The sequence below is a fragment of the Hemicordylus capensis genome, chromosome 2 (assembly GCF_027244095.1).
Source record: "Hemicordylus capensis ecotype Gifberg chromosome 2, rHemCap1.1.pri, whole genome shotgun sequence".
In the NCBI taxonomy this organism is placed as follows: Eukaryota; Metazoa; Chordata; class Lepidosauria; order Squamata; family Cordylidae; genus Hemicordylus; species Hemicordylus capensis.
In genome coordinates this window covers 423,465,258-423,487,098 of record NC_069658.1, presented here as the reverse complement: position 1 = coordinate 423,487,098, position 21,841 = coordinate 423,465,258, and the positions used below count along the sequence as shown (strand labels likewise).

At 47.3% G+C, this 21,841-nt stretch overlaps 1 protein-coding gene across 5 annotated transcripts; it reads left to right on the top strand.

Annotated features, from left to right (window-relative positions):
* The first annotated feature begins 7,380 nt into the window (after positions 1 to 7,380).
* SMARCD1 (SWI/SNF related, matrix associated, actin dependent regulator of chromatin, subfamily d, member 1) lies at positions 7,381 to 21,471 on the top strand. 5 transcript variants are annotated; one of them, XM_053299233.1, is made up of 13 exons: positions 7,381 to 7,614; positions 9,386 to 9,573; positions 11,407 to 11,449; positions 11,534 to 11,656; positions 12,374 to 12,496; positions 14,378 to 14,494; positions 15,064 to 15,165; positions 15,552 to 15,713; positions 15,803 to 15,900; positions 16,427 to 16,562; positions 18,637 to 18,759; positions 18,956 to 19,057; positions 19,924 to 21,471. In XM_053299233.1, exons 1-13 carry the CDS (start codon positions 7,447 to 7,449, stop codon positions 19,975 to 19,977), a joined length of 1,539 nt encoding a protein of 512 aa, XP_053155208.1. In that variant the 5' UTR covers positions 7,381 to 7,446; the 3' UTR covers positions 19,978 to 21,471. The 5 variants fall into 5 exon arrangements, with proteins under 5 accessions (XP_053155208.1, XP_053155210.1, XP_053155211.1 ...); XM_053299235.1 differs by lacking the exon at positions 7,381 to 7,614 and adding an exon at positions 7,684 to 7,840; XM_053299236.1 differs by lacking the exon at positions 7,381 to 7,614 and adding an exon at positions 7,699 to 7,803.
* Positions 21,472 to 21,841: the final 370 nt, after the last annotated feature.

The following is a 21,841-nucleotide window of genomic DNA, read 5'->3' as shown; positions in this document are numbered from 1 at the left end:
TTGTGCCTCAAACGTTCACGTGTCTGCCATTTTGGATTGGGCTAGATGACATTATCACAAACTACGCCAGTAAGGTGTCCCTACGTATCCCAACAGCTGTAGCAAATTTGGTTCAAATTGTTAGGTAGTTCACAAGTTAGCCCACTTGCATCTCAAATGTTTACATGTCCGCCATCTTGGATCGGGGTGGATAACATCATCACGAACTTTGCCATTGAAGTGTCCCTATGTGTCCCTACAACTGTACCCAATTTGGTTCATATTGGTCCAGGTGTTCCAAAGTTAATGGGCGGGAGGACACACGAGCAGACACACACAGAATGCCGGGTGATCTCATAAGCCTACTGGAAAAAGAGGTAAAACAAAGATCAGGGGAAATGGTTTTACAAAAAGGGTTATTGAATGGCAACCATATAGCAGAGACACAAAGAGGTCATTCACATGACTGGTGGGGCAGGGGGGAAGGCTTCACTTCACTCACCTTCCCCCCCAGACGACTGGCAAAATGTTGGTGGGAGTGCTATCCACAATCCCACACGATACATGGTCAGAGTGCCAGGATGATGCATCCCAGCCTCCAGATATCCCACAATGCACCACACCCTGAGCACAGTGCATGGGGGGATTCCCCCAGGAGACAAGCACTCTAGGCACCTGTCTCTGTGTGCAGCCAGGCTGGAAGCAGCCAGAGCTCACACATAAGCAGGAAGCTCAGGTTAAGGGAGTGCTCACTCCCTTAACCTTGGGTAACAGCTGGGCTAAAATGCTGGGCTAGGCGGTGCTGGCCCACTGGCATCGGGTCCAATCCCAGCGGTTCTCACACAGAGAACAGTCTCAAAGCCTATCTACACTAAAAGCATATTAGACCTCTACCACAGCTTCCCACCAAGAATGCAAGCACTTGTAGAAGCTTGGCAACAGTGCTGTAAATTCTCAGTGAAAGATCCCTCGCTTTCCTGCACAGAACTACTGTTCCCAAAGCTCCTCAGGGAGACAGAATGTTAAAGCACAATTGATACCAATAGGAGGTAGGCATCCAAATGTTGGCATGAGCTTTCTGGATTAGTGATTGATTGATTGCCTTTATTATGTTCTTAGACCAGAATAAACATAACAGTACAGTCAATCATAATAAAACAATATAATCACAAAAAGAAAGAAAAAACTAAATTCTAAAATTCTAACACTAGAATGCTAGCACTAAAAACTATAAAGTTTTTGCAAAAGACATTCCAACACCAGTACAGTCAAGGAGGAGATACCAAGGCACGCCGAGCTCTTGTGGCTGAAAAACAGAATTTGGCTATTTGGTGTGTAGCATTAAAATCTTTATCGGAGAAAAGAGATATAATATAAAATCCAACCAAATGACTGGGCAAATTTTTTAGTAAAGGTTTGATTAACCTGGTCCAAAGATCTAGGTAGAATACACATTGTAAGAGAACATGGGCTATTGACTCAATATCACCAGAATCACATGGGCATAACCATTGGAAGACTGGAACATTGCAGTACCTGCCCTCTAATAGTTTCGAACGAAGGGCATTAAAGTGGGCTCTAGTAAATGCCACTTGGAACTTGGCAACAGTAAGTGTAAATAAGTAAGCTGCTGGAGAAGATCTCATGGACTTTCTAAGAGGTTGATATGTTCTTGAAGTTTGATTGAAGTCATTCTGTAATTCCAACCCCTGGACCTGCTGTTTGATGATATCCTTGGTCTTTCAAGACCTAAGGACAATAAAAAGTGTGGTGAAAGGACACATGAAAACAATTTACCTTGTTGCTAGCACTGTTCTTCTGCGGGCTCCCAGAAGCCTCTCTGCTTTTGTCTGAGACCACAGGCGTGTAGTTCTTTAACATGCTCAGGAGCATCATGGGATTGTGAGCTCTCCGTTTGTTGGCACATGGGGACCAGTCACTTAGCAGGCAGTGGAAAGGTTACCCCAGGATTTAGCAGCTGCCAAAGCCTGGGATGCCTAAGTAGACTCCAGAGTTAACTCGCAAAAGTTAGCTTGTTGTTCAAGGTCTCTCTCTGCACGGAGATTGACCCTCACTTTGGTCTACCTCTCCTCTGTAGATGCCTCAAACGGGCTAAAAACCAATTACCCCAGCAGGGAAGTCAGATAAGACTCTGCTATGCAGCTCCCTTCCTATCAAAAGAAAGCTAAGTGGATGATAGAAACTCAGAGGTGTACTCATTAAAACACTGATTAGTTTACTAGATTCTTCCAACCTAAGAGATACTGTGTTTGTACATCCATTCACTCCATTACATAACAGGGTACATTTGACCCATTCAAACATTGAGGCTATTCTGACGATCGGGGAAAATCAGGCTAGGAAAGCCTAGCCGGATTTTTCCCGATCGTCAGAACCACTGGGCTCAGCTGCGAACCCGGTGGTTCTAGAGCGGGTAACCCACTCAAGAACCTCTGCCCCAAAACCAGGTTTGCGGAGCAAGCGCTCCGCAAACCTGGTTTTAATTATCGTGAGTAGCCGCGGTGCAGCTTCGTGCCGTACCTATTCACAAGGAGACCACCGGGGAGGTGAAAAGCCACCTCCCGGCTCCGGGGACCTTGCCGGCATGCCCTGCACGCTCGCGCAGGGCATGCTGGAGCTTGTGGGGGCCAATTGGCCCCCACTCCCCCCAGCCCCCGCCAGCTCCGTCTTGGAGCCGGAAATCGTGTGGGTGGCCGCCCAGGGCTCCCTCCCTGCTCGTGAGCGGGGAGAGCGGGTTTAGCCCGCTCTTCCCGTTCACTGCAACAAACCGGGTCTCACGGATCGTGAGACCCAGTCCATTGTGTTGTAGTGCAGCACAGCAAACACAAACAATAGAACTTTTTGAGATTCCTCAGAACTACCCTATCCAAGAAAGAAGGGCAACTGGAATGTTACCTCAAGACACATTTGGGGCTTTAATTGCCCCTAATTCCTTGAGCCAGTGTGCTCCATTTGGATCCCAGTGCATGTCATTTGGTTCTTACAACTTGGAGTCACCCACAATTTGGACACTAGTTCTGACACCTGCCATTACACTCGCCCACGTCCTGCTTTGCGTGCCAATCACCCTTCCAGCCTCCCGATCAGCCTTCCTGACTGGCCTGGTCTGCCCAGCCAACATTGCTGCTACCAGAAGTTGGCAACTCGAGAACAGACACTTTTTGGATCTATCTCAGCCACCTAACCCCCTTGGTTTCCATCTGCTGTCTGCTGTTTCCCACTCCAACCCTGAAGAAAGAGGTCCTTCAGTTGCGCCAGAGCCACGAGGGTCCAGTCACCACTAAAGGAAGGATGAGGTTGTATGTTAATCGCTGCACCCCTCTGGGTCTCCCTATCCCTGCTCCTTTTCCTAATCCAAAAACCGGTTTCTCTCAAGCCTCCTTTCTCCAGCCAGCCTGGAAGCTATTTTAGTGCCCACTAAGCTGAATTTCCGATTTGCAGTTATCTAGTTAATCTCATAACATATTTTTATTAGTAATATTGCTTTAATTGACTCTCTTACCCCATTGTACCCCTTACCCTAAAATAAAACCATATTTGTTTTTGAACTTCAATCTCTCTCTCTCTCAGTTCCTTTTCCTGCCACCAAAGCTTTGCACAAAAATTATTCTGACGTGGAACTGCTCCACTCTGAGCTAATTTACCCACAGAAAGCCCAAACACAATTTTGGAGGTGTTCATCATTCACCTGGGGCAGTTCAATTAATAACCGCCAGTACACTTCTGTTAACATTTTGAAGGTTTTTTGTTTTTTGTTTTAATGTATGTATGTACTTCTAAACTGCCCAAAACTTGCGTCTCTGGGAGGTTCACAATTAAAATAATTTAGGCATGCATAACCAGAATCTTTGGGGATTCTGGTCTGCTCTTTTGGTTTGTTCTCTGCTGTAATCCCTCACATGAATGTCATGTTCACCTAATGTACAAGCATGCCTATTTTCCTCTCAAATATTGAAGGTATGTGATTATCTAGAAGAGCAGCTCCTTTTTGCTGCCCCTTCTGTTCTGATACAAAGCAGGCAAGTTTGAGTTCATTTCTCAAGAATATTCATGGGTTATTTTTGCCAGCGCTCTACTCTTTTGACTATTCTTTTTCATCCCACTCGTGCTCTGCCTTTTGTGTGCTTTGCCTTATATGCCTACCCCTGCTACACGATTTTTTTCTTGCCTCAGCTCCTGCTTTTCCTTAGCTGCACATTTCAGCCTAGTGCAGTCATTTTGCACAGTAGGCAGACAGAGAAAAATCAAATGGCCAGAGAATGTTTCAAGAAAAGAAGTTGTTTTAATTTGAACATAGACTGTAAGGCTATGATACATGACTGCATGGATAAAGGGAGAGATCGCTATCTATATCAAATAATGAATTAGTCCAAATTGACTGTTTAGAGCAGCCAATGCTTCCCCATCTCACAGCACAGGAACAAAGGGATTGTCTGTTGGGTTGAAAAGGGCACTTTCTAAACTGCTCCAGAGACATACTGCTCTCAAACCCCATCTGTAATTACTGCTGCAGCTGAAACATGGACAAGGTCAAGAACTTAAAGCTGCAATCCTATGAACACTTGCTTGGGACTAAGCCTCGCTGACTAGTTAGGACCTTTTTCTGATTGGGTTGCACATGAGATAACAATGATAATCTCCAGGGATGGCTGAACTACCCAGAGCCAAAACAGATGATGAGACCAGATTTGGAGAAGGGCTGCATAAACAGCAGCTTATTCAAAGGGGAGAGAACAGGGCTAAATCCACCGAGTAGTCTGATTTGGAAGCCCTGTCTCCAGGGGTGTAGCTATAATTGAGATAAGGGGTTCAAAGAACCCAGGCCCCCCAGCTCCTGAGGGCCCCCTAGCTCCACACCTCCCTCTTTTCCTATTTTCTTCATTATCTCCCTCACTCTGAGGGGGGGAGAGGGGGGCGAACATGATCCCAACTCCCCTAACTATGCCCCTGCCTGCTTCTCTTCTGCATGTGCTGGTTGTGGGCTGAGCAAAACGCACTCTGGCTACTCTCAGAGGAATTACTTCACTAAGCATTAAAAATAAATAAATTGCAGGCCACTGTTTCTGTGAGCTCAAATCAGTCACCAGTTCATACTTTACTTTAGTGACGCAGCTGCCACTTCCCCCACCTCTTCTCTCCCGGGGAAGATTGCCAGTCTTGTGGTAGCAAGCATGACTTGTCCCCTTAGCTAAGCAGGGTCCACCCTGGTTGCATATGAATGGGAGACTTGATGTGTGTGAGCACTGCAAGATATTCCCCTCAGGGGATGGAGCCGCTCTGGGAAGAGCATCTAGGTTCCAAGTTCCCTCCCTGGCAGCATCTCCAAGATAGGGCAGAGAGAGATTCCTGCCTGCAACCTTGGAGAAGCCGCTGCCAGTCTATGTAGACAATACTGAGCTAGATAGACCAATGGTCTGACTCGGTACAAGGCAGCTCTCTATGTTCCTATGTTCCACATGGCTGCTTTCCATCTCACTCTGGTATCTGCAACCATAATCACACCCCGGGAACCAATGGCACTGGTATAGGTAGTGCTGACACCATATGTCCCTTCCACATGGTCTCCCCGACATATGTTATTTGTATAGCTTGAAAAGTAGCAATCATACTATGGTAACAAATTACCCAGCTCTTGGACCTATCCCTGAATTCTAGGGCTAAAGCTTTTCTGACTACAGTACTGGGTTTTTCTCTGTGAATCTGCAAGCACCTGGCTCCAAAAAGTAATTTTGTCCCCCTCCCCCAAATTAGTTAGTCCTCGGTGCAGCAGGGAAATGTTTAACTAACAAGCAGAAGGTTGTTGATTCGAATCCCCCGGTACTATATCAGGCAGCAGTGATATAGGAAGATGCTGAAAGGCATCATCTCATACTGCACAGGAGGAGGCACCCCTCCTGTGTTCTACCAAAAGAAAACCACAGGGCTCTGTGGGTGCCAGGAGTTGAAATTGACTTGACAGCACACTTTACCTTTAACTGAGCAAAGAGGCACTTTTAAAAAGTGGTAGTTCTCTTTATTTAGTGGGGGAGAGCAACTGACCCTATCCATCCACAGCACAGCATTCCTCCAGTGGCCCAGTAGATTTATTTTGTAGCTTGCGAGCCCTTTGGGGACAGGGAGCCATCTTATTTATTTGTTTATTTATTTATATCTATGTAAACCACTTTGAGAACTTTTGTTGAAAAGTGGTATATAAATATGTCATATTCATATAAGTTTTAAATGGCTTTGGCCAGGTAAGAAGTTTAAAAGACATATGCAAAGGCAAGCAAACACTAAGCTAAAGTACTACAGGGCAGACTAGGGATGTGCACAGAACCGGCAGGGGCCGGTTTGAAGGTGGAAGGGGACCAGATGTAGTGCGTGTGCACGTCGGGCGCATATGCATATTGCACTTGCACGTGCACACATTGGCCGCACAGGCGACATGCGCACACACACACACACACACACGTGCTACTTCCGGTCACTGTCTGAGGTGCAGACAGGGCAGCAGGGAGATACACTGCTGCCCTGCCAGACCAGTTTTTAAGCGAGCGCCAGTGGGGGAAACTCATTGTGGGGAGTAAGTGCACCCTCCCCTGCCCTTAAAATTATTTTTTCCCGCTGGTTCCATACACATCCCTAGCCAGAAGCAGCACAGATGAATCTCTGTGCTGATCCCAGCTGTGTGAGTAAACAAAGGCTGGGACTGCTTGTCTTGGCCTCTGGAGATCCCTCAATGCACTGCACAACACGCATGATGCACTGGGGGGACTCCCACAAGAGACAGATGCTTTTAGACAATCACCTCTGTGTGCAGTCAGGCTGGATTCTGGAAGCAGCCTGGTTTGCACACGAGCAAGTAGTTCAGGTTAAGGGAGTACTCGCACCCTTAGCCTCAGGGTTTTATCACCCAAGAACTAGGCATACATCAACTGGCTTTCAAGCTCCCACATTATGCTCAGTTCCAGTGTAGCCAAGATGCAAACACCCCTGCATATAACGTAATTTGGAGCATGGACTGATCACGTGAAGGGTGGTTTGTATTTGCTTGCCTCGATGGTTGAATAATATTTGTCTTATAGCTTTTAATAGGACAGTTTTTTATAGCTGCAATCCTAAGGACACTGCTTAAGAGTAATATGCATAGGACCAAGATCTTTCCCACGTGCATCCTATTATTCAGAAGTAAGCCCCAGCCCAGAGGTAAATAGTAGCTTACTCCAGGCAAATGCACACTGGGCAGCCTCAAAGCGGACTCGTGATCCTAAACTGCAATTACAGTTTCTGGACGGCAGGAGGAGCTCCAGTCGTGCTCCCGGCATCCATCTGCCCGGCTTCCACTCTATTATCAATCCGGCGGCGTTCTATCTCCCGCAGGCGACGTCTCTATGGTGAAACCCAACTAAATCATCCTAACCCCACATCCGCCTCCCCCCGCTTTGTGCTGCTGAGGGAGGGAAGATGGCGGCGCGGGCGGGTTTCCAGGCTGTGGCTCCGAGCGGTGGCGGTGGCGGAGCTGGCCCTGGGGCGGGACCGCTGGGGCCGGGAGCCGCTGGGCCTCCTGTTCGGATGGGCCCGGCCCCTGGACAGGGAATGTACCGCTCTCCTCTGCCCGGCGCCGCATACCCGGTACCGACCCGGCCCGGCTAGGATGCGGGGCGGGGCTTGGGAGGGGCGGGGCTAAGGCGTCAGCAAGCGCGAGATAATAAGGGGGGCAGCTGCAGTGGGCGGAGCCTACGGGGGATTGGGGCGGATGGAAGAAGAGCCATTCCAGAAAGATGGAGGAGGAGAAGGGGAACTGCTGAAGCGGGATTCATGGCATAGGATTTATTAACAAATAAAGGGGAATATGGGGGTGAGGCCTGAGGGGCGGGGGATGCGGGATACGGCTGGCGGGCGGGGGAGGTCGCCAGGGGAGGGTGGAAACCTGACGCTCAGGAAAGCGGGGTGGGGGTGGAGGATCTGGGTCAATAGGAGACCAACGGCCAATACGTGGGGAAGCGCGTAAATGCACCTTTTGTGGGCGGGTTCAGCCATTTCGTTCTCCTACTGATTTCTTCTTCGTAAAATATCTGAATATGCTGTAAAGCAAAGAATTGAAACAAGACCTCTCTCGAAAACCATTTAGAGCGATGTAGGGTGGAAATGTTCTATAATGTAAACTTATTTCTAAAAATGTATTGTTTCAGAAAAATGCATTGGTAACATAATGAATGGCTACTGTGTCAGTCATGCATGCATAGATTGCATCAGCGCATAGAACAGATTTGTGGGCATGCTAAAATTAGTATGTTAACAGTTTTCAGTGCCTTCGTTAAAAAAAAAAAGTTAATGCATATGTTATTGTCATGTCTAGATTATTTGCAAGTATTCCAGTGAAACAATGTCTGAATAAGACTTTCCTAACTATATGTTTCCACTCAAATACTTTTGGCTGTTGGAAGATTACTGAAATAGTTGTTTATGTGATCTTTGTTATAATAGGTCAATATGACATTTATTTACTTATTTAGTCATTCATTTTCTATACCGCCCTTCCAAAAATGGCTCAGGGTGGCTTACACAGATAAATAATAAATAAATAAGATGGATCTCTGTCCCCAAAGGGCTCACAAACTGAAAAGAAACATAAGATAGACACCAGCAACAGTCACTGGGTGCTAGGGGTGGATAGGGCCAAGTTACTCTCCGCCTGCTAAATAAAAGAGAATCGCCACATTAAAAGGTGCCTCTTTGCCAAGTTAGCAGGGGTTAACATGGCATTCTTGTTTTAGTTTCCCTTACAGAAATATGAATTGAGCATGCTAAATCAGATTACCCACATCACTGAAAATAAGCAACATTTACAACCAGTAATGATCATGTTGGTTCATGAGGTGAACCATGAACCAACATTAGGTGGAAGTTTTAAGACTCAAATGAACAGAGAGGCTCAGAAAATGATGAGACTAATGGCCAGTTTATGCAGTCAGCAGGTTCAAGTGGTAAAGTTCTTCCTGGGTGATACCACTTAAGGCTGCAGGTAGAGGTTGCATGGTTGAATGCTTCCCTATCTTTTCAGGTGGGCCAGAGGAGGAGAACTTACTTCTCCATTAAAAAAAAAAAAGCCTAGCACATTAGGGAGTAAAATATTCTGAAACTTTCTCCATTCAATGTTAGAGTTTCTGTGTGCAAGGGGTCTTATCTGTAGGGGCATGTTGAAACATAGAAGCCTCCATCTGAAAACTGAAGTGGCATAATCCAGGGGAAACTAAAACACTTTCTTCTGTTGATTCTGTGATTGATAAATAAATATCCCTGAGGAAGTGGGAGGGAAATGCCTTGGAACATTTTACTAACCAGAAATGGTGATATCCCAGAGATTTTCAGAAACCATGTTCCTCTGTGTTCCTTTTTCCAGCGCCCTGGCATGCTGCCTGGCAGCCGCATGACTCCTCAGGGACCTGCGATGGGACCTCCCGGGTATGGGGGGAGTCCTTCCGTCCGCCCTGGGATGGCTCAGTCAGGAATGGACCAGTCTCGCAAAAGGCCAGCACCTCAGCAGATCCAGCAAGTTCAGCAACAGGCTGTGCAGAACCGTAACCACAAGTAAGAGGTTCCATTTCTTTCTCGTGCTTTTCTGCAACCAACTGCATAGGCATCATGCTCTTGAAGCTCAGAGGCTTCATCTCAGAAGAACAGCCCTGCTGGATCAGTCCCAAGACCTATCAGGTCCATCCAGGGCTGTAGCTAGGAGAGAGGGGGCCCATGTTCACCCCTCTCCCCGGTGGCCCCTTGGAGTGAGGGAGATAATGAAGACAATGGGGAGGGGTAGAGCTGGGGGGGTCATCAGGAGCTGCGGTGCCCCGATTCTTTAAACCCATCTGCTTAATTATAGCTACGCCCTTGGGTCCAGCATCCTGTTTCACACGGTGGCCCACCAGATGCCTCTGGAAAGCCCACAAGCCAGAGTTGAGGGCATGCCCTCTCTCTTGCTATTGCTCACCTGCAACTGGTATTTAGAGGCATAAGATAGCCTGTAGCCACCAGAATAACTTCTTTGTGGAATTAGCTTCTGTTTGATTTCCACAAATGGCTCACTTGAAAATTGAGATAGAAAACAGATGCCACAGGAAGGCCATTTAAATTGGGAAATCGCCACTTAGAAACTCAGGAGCAAAGGAAAGGGATTGGCTACAGAGTCTTCTCTGCTTTGGGGACATGTCATCAAAGAAGCTTCCTGGTTCAGTGCCTGATTATAAAACTGGAGCAGTAGGGGGTGGTTCATAGATTCAAGGGGAAATTGTCAAGACCTAATGTACACGTATTAAGATCCAGAAGTACTGGGGTTTGGATCCCGGTGTAATTTCTGATAGGCAGACAGTGAGGTCATTCACACTGGTGGGAAGCCATTGTTTGACTCGCCTCTCCCCACGCCCCCCGACTATTGCCAGAATGTTGATGGGAGCGCTGTCCGTGCTCTCATATGATCCGTGTTCGGAGAACTGGTATGATGTGCCTCTGGAATCCCACAATGCACCGAACGCAGTGCATTGGGGGATTCCCACAGGAGACGGGTGCTCTAGGCGCCCGTCTCAGTGTGCGGCCAGGCTGGAAGCCCAAGCTCACACATGAGCAGCAAGTGCTCGCTCCCTTAACCTCAGATAGAAATCCAGGCTAGGCAGTGTTGCTCCACCAGGATCAGGCCCAATCCCAGCAGTTCTCACACAGCCACACCCAGGCTGGGCTTCCCTAGCCTGGGTTTGGCTGCACATGAGAACAGCCTCATTGGCTTTCAGTTTCTTTCTGAAAGTTTTATAGCCTTGCCCAGCAGGACTTGAGAACATCCCAAACATCTGACTTCCTAGCTACTAAAAAAGAAAAAACCCAAACCCCACCCTATAAATCCTGTTGCAGTGGAAGTCTCCTTAGTATCTTAATGTTTTTATAAAAGGTGGATCTATAGTAAATATAACATAATAGTGTGTAAAATCTAAAAGACCCTCTTTGCATCTGTGTCAGGAGTTTAAACCCATGTCATTTAATGAGACTGATTGACAGGAGATTCAGGACAGACAAGAGGAAGTTGTCATTTACATTGTAGTATGTAGAATTCACTACCACAAGATGTGGTGATGGCCACTAAGATAATTTTAAAAGGGGATTAGACAAATTCATGGAGGGCAAGTCTGTCAATGACTGCTAGCCATGATGGCTATATGCCAGCTCCAGGTTCAAAGGCAGTATACTTCTAAATAGTCATTGCAGGGGAGCAGTGTTGGGAGAGGGGTGTGCCTTCACCTCCTGTTTGTGGGCTGGCTTCTCAGAGGCATTGGGTTGGCCATTCTGGAAAATGAGATGCTGGTCCAGATGGGTCTTTGGTCTGATCTGATCCAGCAGGGTTGTTCTTATGTTCGTTCTGACATTTCTATCTCCTCACAGTGCCAAGAAGAAGAAGATGGCAGATAAGATTCTACCTCAGCGGGTGAGTGGGACTTCAGACATTTGTAGTATGTTGTAGTTGGGTGGAAGCAGTGACTACACTGATTGTGACTGTGCTCTATTCTAGATCCGGGAGCTAGTTCCGGAGTCTCAGGCATACATGGATTTGTTGGCGTTTGAGAGGAAGCTGGACCAGACCATCATGAGGAAGAGGCTGGATATCCAGGAGGCCTTAAAACGGCCCATTAAGGTAACAGAGAAGAGTGTCCACAAACTTGAGAATGTGTCTCGTCACTTTTCTGCAGCAATAGAAAATCAAATCAGTCTGTACTAATCACTGATATTGGTATTGACACTGTAATTATAGTTGGCTATCTCCAGTGCAGTTGTAGGCACTAGGGCTTAGCCAGGCATGCTAGGATCCATGGGGGATGACTTTACAGTTCTTCAGTATGCCCCGTGAGACTTGTTCTCCAGTCAGAGTCTCATCCACTCTTTCAATAGCTGAAAGGACTTAAGCAGATGGGGCATCAGAGATTGTGGAGAAGGTAGAACTCTCTGTGGCTTGCTCTTCCTACATCGGCTCATTCAGATTAAATGAATGAGATTAAAACCTCTTCAGCAGTTTCTGAGCACTCCCCAAGCAAAGCTGTGGGTTTGGTTTTTTACACTCCCGGCTACTCAGATTTCAGTTACTTTCATACTGCTGTTGATTGTTTATTGGCTTTTGCTTATTTAAATTGTTCTTGACCCTTCTTATACCTTGAGTTTTTCTCAGAATTGGGCAAGTGAGATATAAATTTATGAAATGCAGAAATAAATGTATGAATCCTGCCTGGGTATCAGTTCTGCTGAAAAATTCCAAATTTAACAGTAAATCACTCAGATTCTTCCTAGGGAATAAAATGTGTGTGTGTGGGGGGGGGTGTTTGTAAACTAACATGGTACTGAACGCACCTCCTTTCAGCAAAAGCGGAAGCTCCGCATCTTTATCTCCAACACCTTCAATCCAGCCAAATCGGATGCGGAGGATGGCGAGGGCACGGTGGCTTCCTGGGAGCTGCGAGTGGAAGGGCGACTGCTAGAAGATGTAAGTGGGGAGTTGACTTGTCATCTCTGAAGGCTGAAGAGGCACTGCTTGTGCTTCATTGTTTTATCCATATGTTATTGTCAGCTGCTTTGAGGGTTTTCTTCTGAGGAAGAAAAGCAGGAGAGCAAATTGCAAATATAAAAGATGTTGAGTTTCCAAATATGTCAGGGCTGGAGGGTTAAGATAAGATGGAGAGTGGCTGGGAGGCTCCTGTCTTGAGGCCATTGTCTTCCTCAGCTGGGCTCTATCCTATCCTGGAAGTTGGCTTGTGCTGAGGCTATTTAATGAGCTTTGTTGCACAGCTGGAAAGATCTTTCTTTCAGAAATTGTCATGTGGATTTTCTCCGGTCTGGAATCCTCCAGTTCCTCACGTTACATCTCCCTGTGTTGAGAGAGCTCTCTGCTCTGCACCTGCTGACTGGAAATTCCCGGTTGAACAGATCTAATTTCTGCACATGCCCTTTGGACATTGAGAGCTCTTTCACTCTGCTCTTAATCAGCATTGGTCTTGCAACACCTAAGGCAGGGCTGCACAACTTCAGCCCCCCAGCTGTTGGACTACACAACATCTCCAGCCACAGTGGCCAATAGTCAAGGATGATGGGAGCTGTAGTCCAACGACAGCTGGAGGGCTGAAGTTGTGCAGCCCTGCTTGAGGTCCAGGTCAGTGTCCCTTTGGCTGTGTGCATTTCATGTCTGTTTTCCCAGCAGAGAATCTCCCAGGCTTTTCTCAAATTGTTGGGCGGGTGGGAATGAAACTGGCATGACATGTGCCTAACCTTTTCCAGTGATCTAAGATCCAGTAAACCCTGAAGGAGCCCTTAGTTAGATGGCACTATGTGGTTGGTTTGTGTGGAAGGGAGAAATGCCATAAGATGCTTGAGAAAAGTTGGCAGGCCGCATCTTCTCCTGCAACTCCTTCTCGAAGGCAGGCAGTTGCTGTCCTATAAGAAACCACTCATTGTGCTTCTTAGTTTCTGAGACCTGAATGCTCTGCGTTTTCTGATGCTGTTGGCAACACTGTCGGGAAGTGGGATCTGCTAGACCAAGGATTCTCAGCGTTGGGTCCCCAGATGTTATTGGACTTCAGTTCCGTCAAATAAGTTTATATGGCTTTAGTCTGGACGTTCTATTAGAAATGGGTTTCTCCCATGCAAGACTGATACTAAAGCAGCTGATCTATGATATGGAAATGCAGATTGATCGATCTCTAATCTCCAAAGACGTTTTTCTGGGATTACGAATGTTTAATACTAAACCTGCGAATTACTTGGATAAGATTACGATGACTAAGTATCGCAGGATGTTTACACTGGCCAGATTTAATGTGCTACCTTCAGCTGAACTAGAAGGTAAATTTAAAGGGATACCAAAAAAGCAGAGATTATGCCTTTGCGGTTCAGGAGAACAAGAGTCTATTTTTCATATTCTACTCCGCTGCCTCTTTTATAGGGACTTACGATCTTGTTATATTTCCCCATTACTGGCTGATTTCCCAGGTCATACAGATGTATTCTAGGTCAATTATCTGCTTTCAGATCAGGAGGAGGAAGTAACAATTAAAGTTGCTAAGTTCTGTGAGGCAGCTAAGAATGTTAGACAACAGATGATAAACCAGATTATGTAAATTGGAAACTGCTGACCAGGATGAGATAATATTGGATCTTTGAATATATTATTATTATATTATATGTATATTATTATGTATGCTTTAAGTTTTGGTCTATGACCGCAAATAAACATGATGATGGACTTCAGTTCCCATAATTCCCAGCCCCAGTGGCCTTTGATTGGGAATTATGGGAGTTGAAGTCCAAAAACATCTGGGGACCCAACGTTGAGAATCCCTGTGCTAGACTCCCTGTCCCTTCTCTCTTGCAGTCTGCTCTCTCCAAGTATGATGCGACTAAGCAGAAGAGAAAGTTCTCATCCTTCTTTAAGTCTCTGGTGATTGAGCTGGACAAGGACCTCTATGGCCCAGATAATCACTTGGTTGAGGTGAGTCACTTTTTTTGAAAAAAAGATGTATCACTGAACTCCTCATCGCTCTCCAAGCCAATATGTGGAAGCCCTCAGCTAGATGATGTGCCTGGAAATAAGGGAGCCACTGCCCAGAGAGGATTAACTACAGGAAGCTCCTTGGCACTCACTTGATTCCCATGTCTGTGTTTTTTTCCTGCCCTTCCTTCAAGGAGCTCAAGGCAGTGTACTTGGTTTCATCTCCCTGCACCCCAATTTTTTCGCAAACCTGTGACCAATGTTCGACTGAGAGAGTGGCCCAGAGTCGCACAGTCAGCTTCATAACAGCAATTTGAATACATCTCCAAGTTAAACCCTCGGTTCACTGTACCAGGGTGCCCAACCCTGGGTCCTCAGTTGTTGCTGGACTGTGCCTCCCATCATCCCAAGCCAAGACCATTGTGGCTGGGGATGATGAGAGTGGTAGTCCAACAACCTCTGGGGATCTGTGTTGGGAACCTTGCACTGCCACATCATGCTGGTCTTTGACTTTGTCACTGAATGCCTGTCTCTTCTCCCCATCTCCCCCCCCCCACACTCCCTTTTAGTGGCATAGGACTGCCACCACCCAAGAGACGGATGGTTTCCAGGTGAAAAGACCTGGAGATGTCAATGTGCGCTGCACTGTTCTCCTGATGCTGGACTACCAGGTAGGCAGGAGCACTTCCCTGAGGCTCTGTTAAGAGGCAGGACTTGGGTGGGGAGCAGCTGTGGGCAATAAGTGGCTGCAGTCGGATGGTGATGACTAGGCCTTCCCTGGGACCTACCAAATATTTCCTACTGGTTTATGTCTAATTTTTTCAGAAAATTCCTCTCTTCCCCACTCCCCAGGATTGTGGCAGCAATGGTTGAAATGGCTTTGTCCTTTTCTCCCTGCTCCCTCCAGATATGGTCAAAGGGGTTTTATTTTCTCAGTTACTTTCCAGGTTTGGGTCTCTTTTCTTCCTCAGAAGGCAGATGATGACATAAGATTCTTGCCCCTTTTGAATGCAGAATCTCCAGGATTAGCTTCCCCCTCCCCTTCTCTCTTTTGCAGCCTCCACAGTTCAAACTGGACCCACGTCTGGCTCGCCTCTTGGGGATCCACACTCAGACACGCCCGGTCATCATCCAGGCGCTGTGGCAGTACATCAAGACACACAAGCTTCAGGACCCCCATGAGCGGGAGTACGTCCTTTGTGACAAATACCTCCAGCAGGTAACAGCAGCAGGGCAGGCAGCAGCTCTTGCTGGCGTCTTAAGAGCTGAGCTCTTCTGAGTTGCTTGACCTTCCCTTTCAATCTGCAGATATTTGAGTCTCAGCGGATGAAGTTCTCCGAGATCCCCCAAAGGTTGCATGCTTTGCTTATGCCTCCAGAGCCAATCATCATCAACCATGTCATCAGGTGAGGTCGAGGCACTTGGCTGTGGGAGGCTGCTGAGCTAGAAGACTGTCGGAGCATTGTTTAAGCCAGTCCTAGGACACAAGCTACTGGGACACAGTGTCAGTACTGGCTCACATTGGCTAGGTACAGTACTGGGACACAAGCTGGCAATGCAAGAATGTAGTTTCTGCTTCCAGTGGTCATCTTTGCTTAGGGATGTACAAAGATGCTGAGGATGCACTTGGGGTACGTTTTTGTTTCCAGAGCATCAGTGTTTTAGTTCAGAGATGAAATGTTAGCAGGTTTGCTGTTTAGAGTAGCATCTGCCAGAAATATGAAACTTTCTAGAACACTTTTCAGGGGAACAAAATGTTGGACCTGCTGGGTTTTTTGAACTGAACAAGTGTTTTCTATGCTCCATGTCAAAGAGAGCCTGAGTTGGGAAACACCGGGCTGTTCTCCCCTCATTTGCTGTGGGTATTTGGGGATGTGGTGTTGAACCACATTCTGACGCTGGCTCTGTGTTTTGTTTGTCTTGCTTCCCCAGCGTTGATCCAAATGATCAGAAGAAAACTGCCTGCTATGACATTGATGTGGAAGTGGATGATACTTTGAAGACCCAGATGAATTCTTTCCTGCTTTCCACGGCCAGCCAGCAAGAGATAGCTGCACTGGATAACAAAGTGAGAGTCCCTGGAGGCTGCCCTTACCTTGAGGTCTCTCTTGGCGTTGAGCTGCAAAAGGGATCTCGGCATGTGCTTGCCCTCATTTCTCTATGTGAGAGGTTGAGAATGAACGCCTATCAAACTGCTGGTAGCAGCGTTAAAGCTGCTATGATGCCCTTCAGATCAAAGTCCATTTTCTCCTTGAGTCTCAACAATTCACTAGTGCAACAGGTATTTCACATCTCCATCAGCCAAAGCAGTTTCAACAAGAAGAAAAACACGATCTTTAATGCTTAGTGCTTTAAAAGAGGGTTCCAGAAGTTGACAGTTCTAGATTCCTCTAGAATAGTGCCTTCACTGTGCTCAGAGGGGCTTACTACAGCTGAGTGTGCATAGGATTGCAGCCGGAGTGATTCTACAGTATATCAAGTGGCTGTTGATGTACTGCAGAATCACTTAAGCTACAATCCTATGCACACTCAGCTGTAGTAAGCCCCATTGAATACAGTGGGGCTTACTTTGGAATAAACAGACATAGGATTGCCCTGTTTAGTCTTCAGAAGCATCAGCTGTTCCCTGTAGCCTTTATTCCTGAATATTTTGCACTATCTGGGGCCTTCTAGGCTTCACTTTTTACAGACTGTGATTTTCTTTGAAAGGCCGTGTACTTGGCCTTTCAGAAAGTTTTTGGGTCTCATCTCAACTTGCTTCCTCTCATTATTATATTTGTTTGGCCTTTTGTATCCTGCTCTTTCTACAAGAAACTCAAATCACATGGGGACTTTCCCATTTTACCTTGGCTACAACAGTGTTGGGTAAGTTAGGCTGAGAGAGCAGTGTGCCCAAGGTGACCTGGTGAGCTTTCTATCTGAGCAAGGATTTGAACTCTGGTGTCCAACCGTCTGTCCATTGCGTCACACTGGCTCTTCTGATAACCCTGGATTATTCCTGACAAGGCACAGAATGTTCTGATTGGAGCCCTTTCCTTTCATGTTTTCTTGTAAAAACTGAAGAACCACCTTCCAGCCTTTATGCCGTATATAGTCTTTTTACAGTGAAACAACTTACGTTCATCTAGAAACAAGATAATTGCTTGATGAACACACGGCCATTTAGTGGCAGGATCTTGCCGTTAACTTGTCCAGCATTAAAGGGCAATTGCTACCTGGAGAGGTTTGTTTTGCAGTATCGTTTATGGTGTCTGTAGCAGCCCTGGAGCGTAACCTGGATTTCCCAGATTCCTGGCCTGCAGTCAGCTTTCAGAGCCTCTGGGAAGTTTGCCCAGCTATAGACGATAGAAAGGCTGAAACAAAGCAGATTCCTGGCTTTAGGATTTAGACTCTGGGGCAACAGCAGAAAGATTCGCCCCTTTTTGCAGAGCTAGTAGGGAGGCTGTATGTGGAGGGTCTGTGACACATTTGGGTCAACCATAACATATCCCAGTCCTGTTGCACTTTCTACTAATGAGGATCCATCCAGGCTAGCTGTTCTGTTGCATGTGCAGATGGGGCTTTCTCCCTAGTAAGTGGACTTACACATGCAGCCTTAATTTCATTTTGGTTTTGTTTTCCATTGTTCTGGGTGGGGGGTGCGTGGATGTCTTTCCACATACACTCTTTCTCAGTTTAGAATTGCTACCTGGGAATGGTGTTTCTTAATTGCTGTCGCTTTGCATGACGGTGCCCTGGATTAGTTTGGTTCCATTTGCCGAATAAGAGAGAGAGAGAGCCCTCTTTTTTTTTTTTCCTGGGAGCCCTCAAACAAAGAAGGTGTTCACTGATGAGAAGGACACAAATTCCTGCAGGAAAAGGGGGACAGTTTGCAGTAACTGAGGCAGGGTGGGTGGCCAGGCCATGTGAAACTCCAGACCAATGGCACAGAAGTTTGTAGCTCTGAGGTAGAAGATTTTGAAGGGAGTGGGGTGGGGGGGGGGAGTGCAGACTTCTGATGGATGTGTTGTGAACTTCACCCCTTGGTGCATCAGTGCCAGTGGGGGTGGGGGGGAGATTGCTTGGAAGCTACCCACTCTGGATTTCTCTTTAAGTAGTGTGTAGTCATGTCACTTTTGGTGTGTTGCTTTCCTCGACCTCAGATCCATGAGACCATAGAAACCATTAACCAGCTGAAGACCCAGCGAGAATTCATGCTGAGCTTTGCCAGAGACCCCCAAGGCTTCATCAATGACTGGCTGCAGTCCCAGTGCCGGGATCTAAAGGTGAGAAGCCTGTAAGAAGAACCCAAACACAAATCATCTGGCTTTGGTTAGGTTCCCCATGTCCATGTTCTTTTGAAAGAGGAGTGCTGACGAGGTGGTCAGAATTAAAGAGTGCCGGCTGGATTTTTCAGGGAAGGCTTCCAGTTCTGCTTGGGGATGGATGGATAATGACAGGTGCTATTTTTCTCCCCCCCAGACTATGACTGATGTTGTTGGGAACCCAGAAGAGGAGCGCCGAGCTGAATTCTACTTCCAGCCATGGGCTCAGGAGGCTGTGTGCAGATACTTCTACTCTAAGGTAAACGGCCTCATCCAGTGAGATCTCTCCTGTAATCGGGGAGGTGGGAAAGCCATCGTCTCAAGCTGGGCTTGAGGGATGTCACCCCCTTAGCTCTGTTGGGCACCTCAGTCACCACCTAAGCAGCCCCGTGTCTGGCATGTCGAGGGCTGGTCTCTTTGCAAGGCTTTGCCAGCCAGACTTGTGATGCAGTCATACTTCAGAGCGGCAAGAAGCCAAAGGAGGAAAAAAGAATTTTCTATACCTTTTCATCTTTGTATTTTATTCTTCTAGCTATTAGACCTTAATCTGAATATGGAATATTTGTTGACCTAAACCCGGGAATATGTATAATAACAGTATATATTTTGCATTTAAAATCCAGTGGCACTATCGTGCATTGGGAAGATAAGTTTTGAATTTTTAGGAAGGCAGTAGTGAAAGAGATATGCCACCTAATAGTACAGCGGGGAAGTAACTTGCCTAATGAGCAAGAGGTTGTCAGTTCAAATCCCCACTGGTATGTTTCCCAGACTATGGGAAATATCTATGTCGGGCAGCCGTGATCTAGGAAGATGCTGAAAGGCATCCTCTCATACTGTGTGGGAGGAGGCAATGGTCAACCCCTCCTGTATTCTACCAGAGACAACCACAGGGCTCTGTGGGTGCCAGGAGTCTACACCAACTCAATGGCACCTTTCATGAAAGAGGTATCTCCAGGGGTGCACCGTGCAAGGAAGAGAATCTCTGGCTTTGTCCTGTAAGGCTTGTTGGTAGCTTTGGGCTCCCTCTACTTGCTTTTCCACACTGGAAACGTCAGGGATGTGACTAACAGTTGCTTTAGCTTACATGTGCACTAAAGCTGTCGTTTTTGACTTCTCTCCCAGGTTCAACAGAGACGGCAAGAGCTAGAACAGGCTCTGGGAATCCGCAACACCTAGACAGGCCTGCCTCTTCCCTAGCCAGCAGATCTCAAGGCTACCAAACACTGCAGGGATTCACTGCTCAGGCCTACGCCGTTCCCACTCCAGCACAGAACCTCCCACTGCTCTCCTGCCGACGTCCTCTCTTTCTGCTGCTGCATGCCCTGTTTGGGGACTGTAGTCAGCCACCAGGCCAAAGGTCTTGCCTTTCAGCCTTGGCCTCCTTCCTCATTGGTTGCCTTTGGAGCCTCAGGGCTCTCCTGTCCTGGCTCTAGCTGAAGCTCTTCCACACTCAGGACAGCTTCAGTTTAGAGCCTTGCAAGCTCAGGACCTCCTTGCCAGTCCCTAGGCCCTCCACCTCCTCACCCATCCCCAAAGCTGTGGGGGCTGGACAGCTCTTCTGCACTTGCCAGGTGGACACAGGTCTGGGTGTGTTTGATTTTTGGCCAGGCCCAGGGTGAGGGGCAGCAGGCAGCAGCACTGCAGTGAGTTTCGCTTGCTTTCCGGCCTTTAAGGTGAGGGCTGCTCTGCAGATTCATCTCTTGGGGAAAGTTGGGCTCTTCCTCTGTATGTGGCTTTCTCACTGGAAGCTATAGTGCTGGAAAATTGGCAAGGAGTCTGCAGGGTTGTGGCAGTCTGGCTGACCTGACCATTTTAATGGGATGGCTGGTGGAGCTGTCAGACAAAGCCTTGGGTCTATTTGGGGGCCATTGTGCTAATCCCAAATCACTGTCTTTGTGGGGGGTGAGGGGAGCATCTCCATCCCAACCTTCACTCTTCCCTCCCTTCTCCACAACTCTCGGGTCACACACAAGTTGGCAGAAGGGCTCCTTCAAGAGGCCATTGCTCTCCTTTTCCTTCCTCCCCTGATGGGCACAGAGCAGGTTTCTGGGGCAAATTGCAGAGTGGGGGATATGTATGCAGGTGTGCTTGACCCTAGAGAATTGCACCCTAATGGTGCTGATCAGCAAAACTAACCATGCTCACTTTTGACACATTTCTCCAGCACTTGCTGTTTTCTGGGGCAAGGAATGGATCTGCTGCTGATAGATTTGGGGGACTGTAATGCAGCGGTACAGGTCCCAGCTGGTTGTATGTCGACACTAGTAGCTGCACAAAATCAAGTGACTGACAAGGCCCCTTCCTCTTCTGCCTCTGGACTGAGGCTGGGGACTACTGTAAGTCCAGGTGGCCCAATACCCTTCCTGTCTTGTCTTGGCCATATGAAAGACCACTTCGCCCTCTTACTCCCCCCCCCCCCCCGCTTTGTGGTACTGGGGAGTAGAACCCTAGTGCTGTCTGTAGCTGCCACAGGCTCTCAGGACAAGTATAGATGAAGGAAGCTCAGAGTCTGACTGGCTCGGCAAAGTAGCTGTTTTTAACTGCTCCCTATTATTATGCTTTGTGTTTGTGGTTCTTCCCCTCCCCACCCTGTGCCCTTGGACCAAATTTTTTTTGTACTGTACCTTTTTGGATGTCACCCAATTTTAATAAAAGCTGCCTCTAAATTAAGGTGCTATCTATCCTTTTGTGTTCCCCTGCTGACTTTTCTTTATAGGCCTGGATGAGAAGAGGCAGGTCTTGCTAAAACACACACACACACAACCCTAAATCCTCCAGGGTTTCTTATGGATACCATTAAGATTTTTCTTCTCTGAAACAAGGGAAGCCCTTTGCTTGTTGGTTGGTTGCCTGCCTGCCTGCCTAGGAGAAAAATCTGCCTGGCAACCCCCTCAGAACAGGCGGTGTACCTGCAGAAGCCTGGCATTTCTGCTTGGCAGGTGTGCAGTATCTTGCATCTCTCCCTTCTCAAGGTACTTAATGCTGGGAGCCAACATGGACATTTTGTCCAGCATAGGTCAGAGAACCCCTTGCATTATTG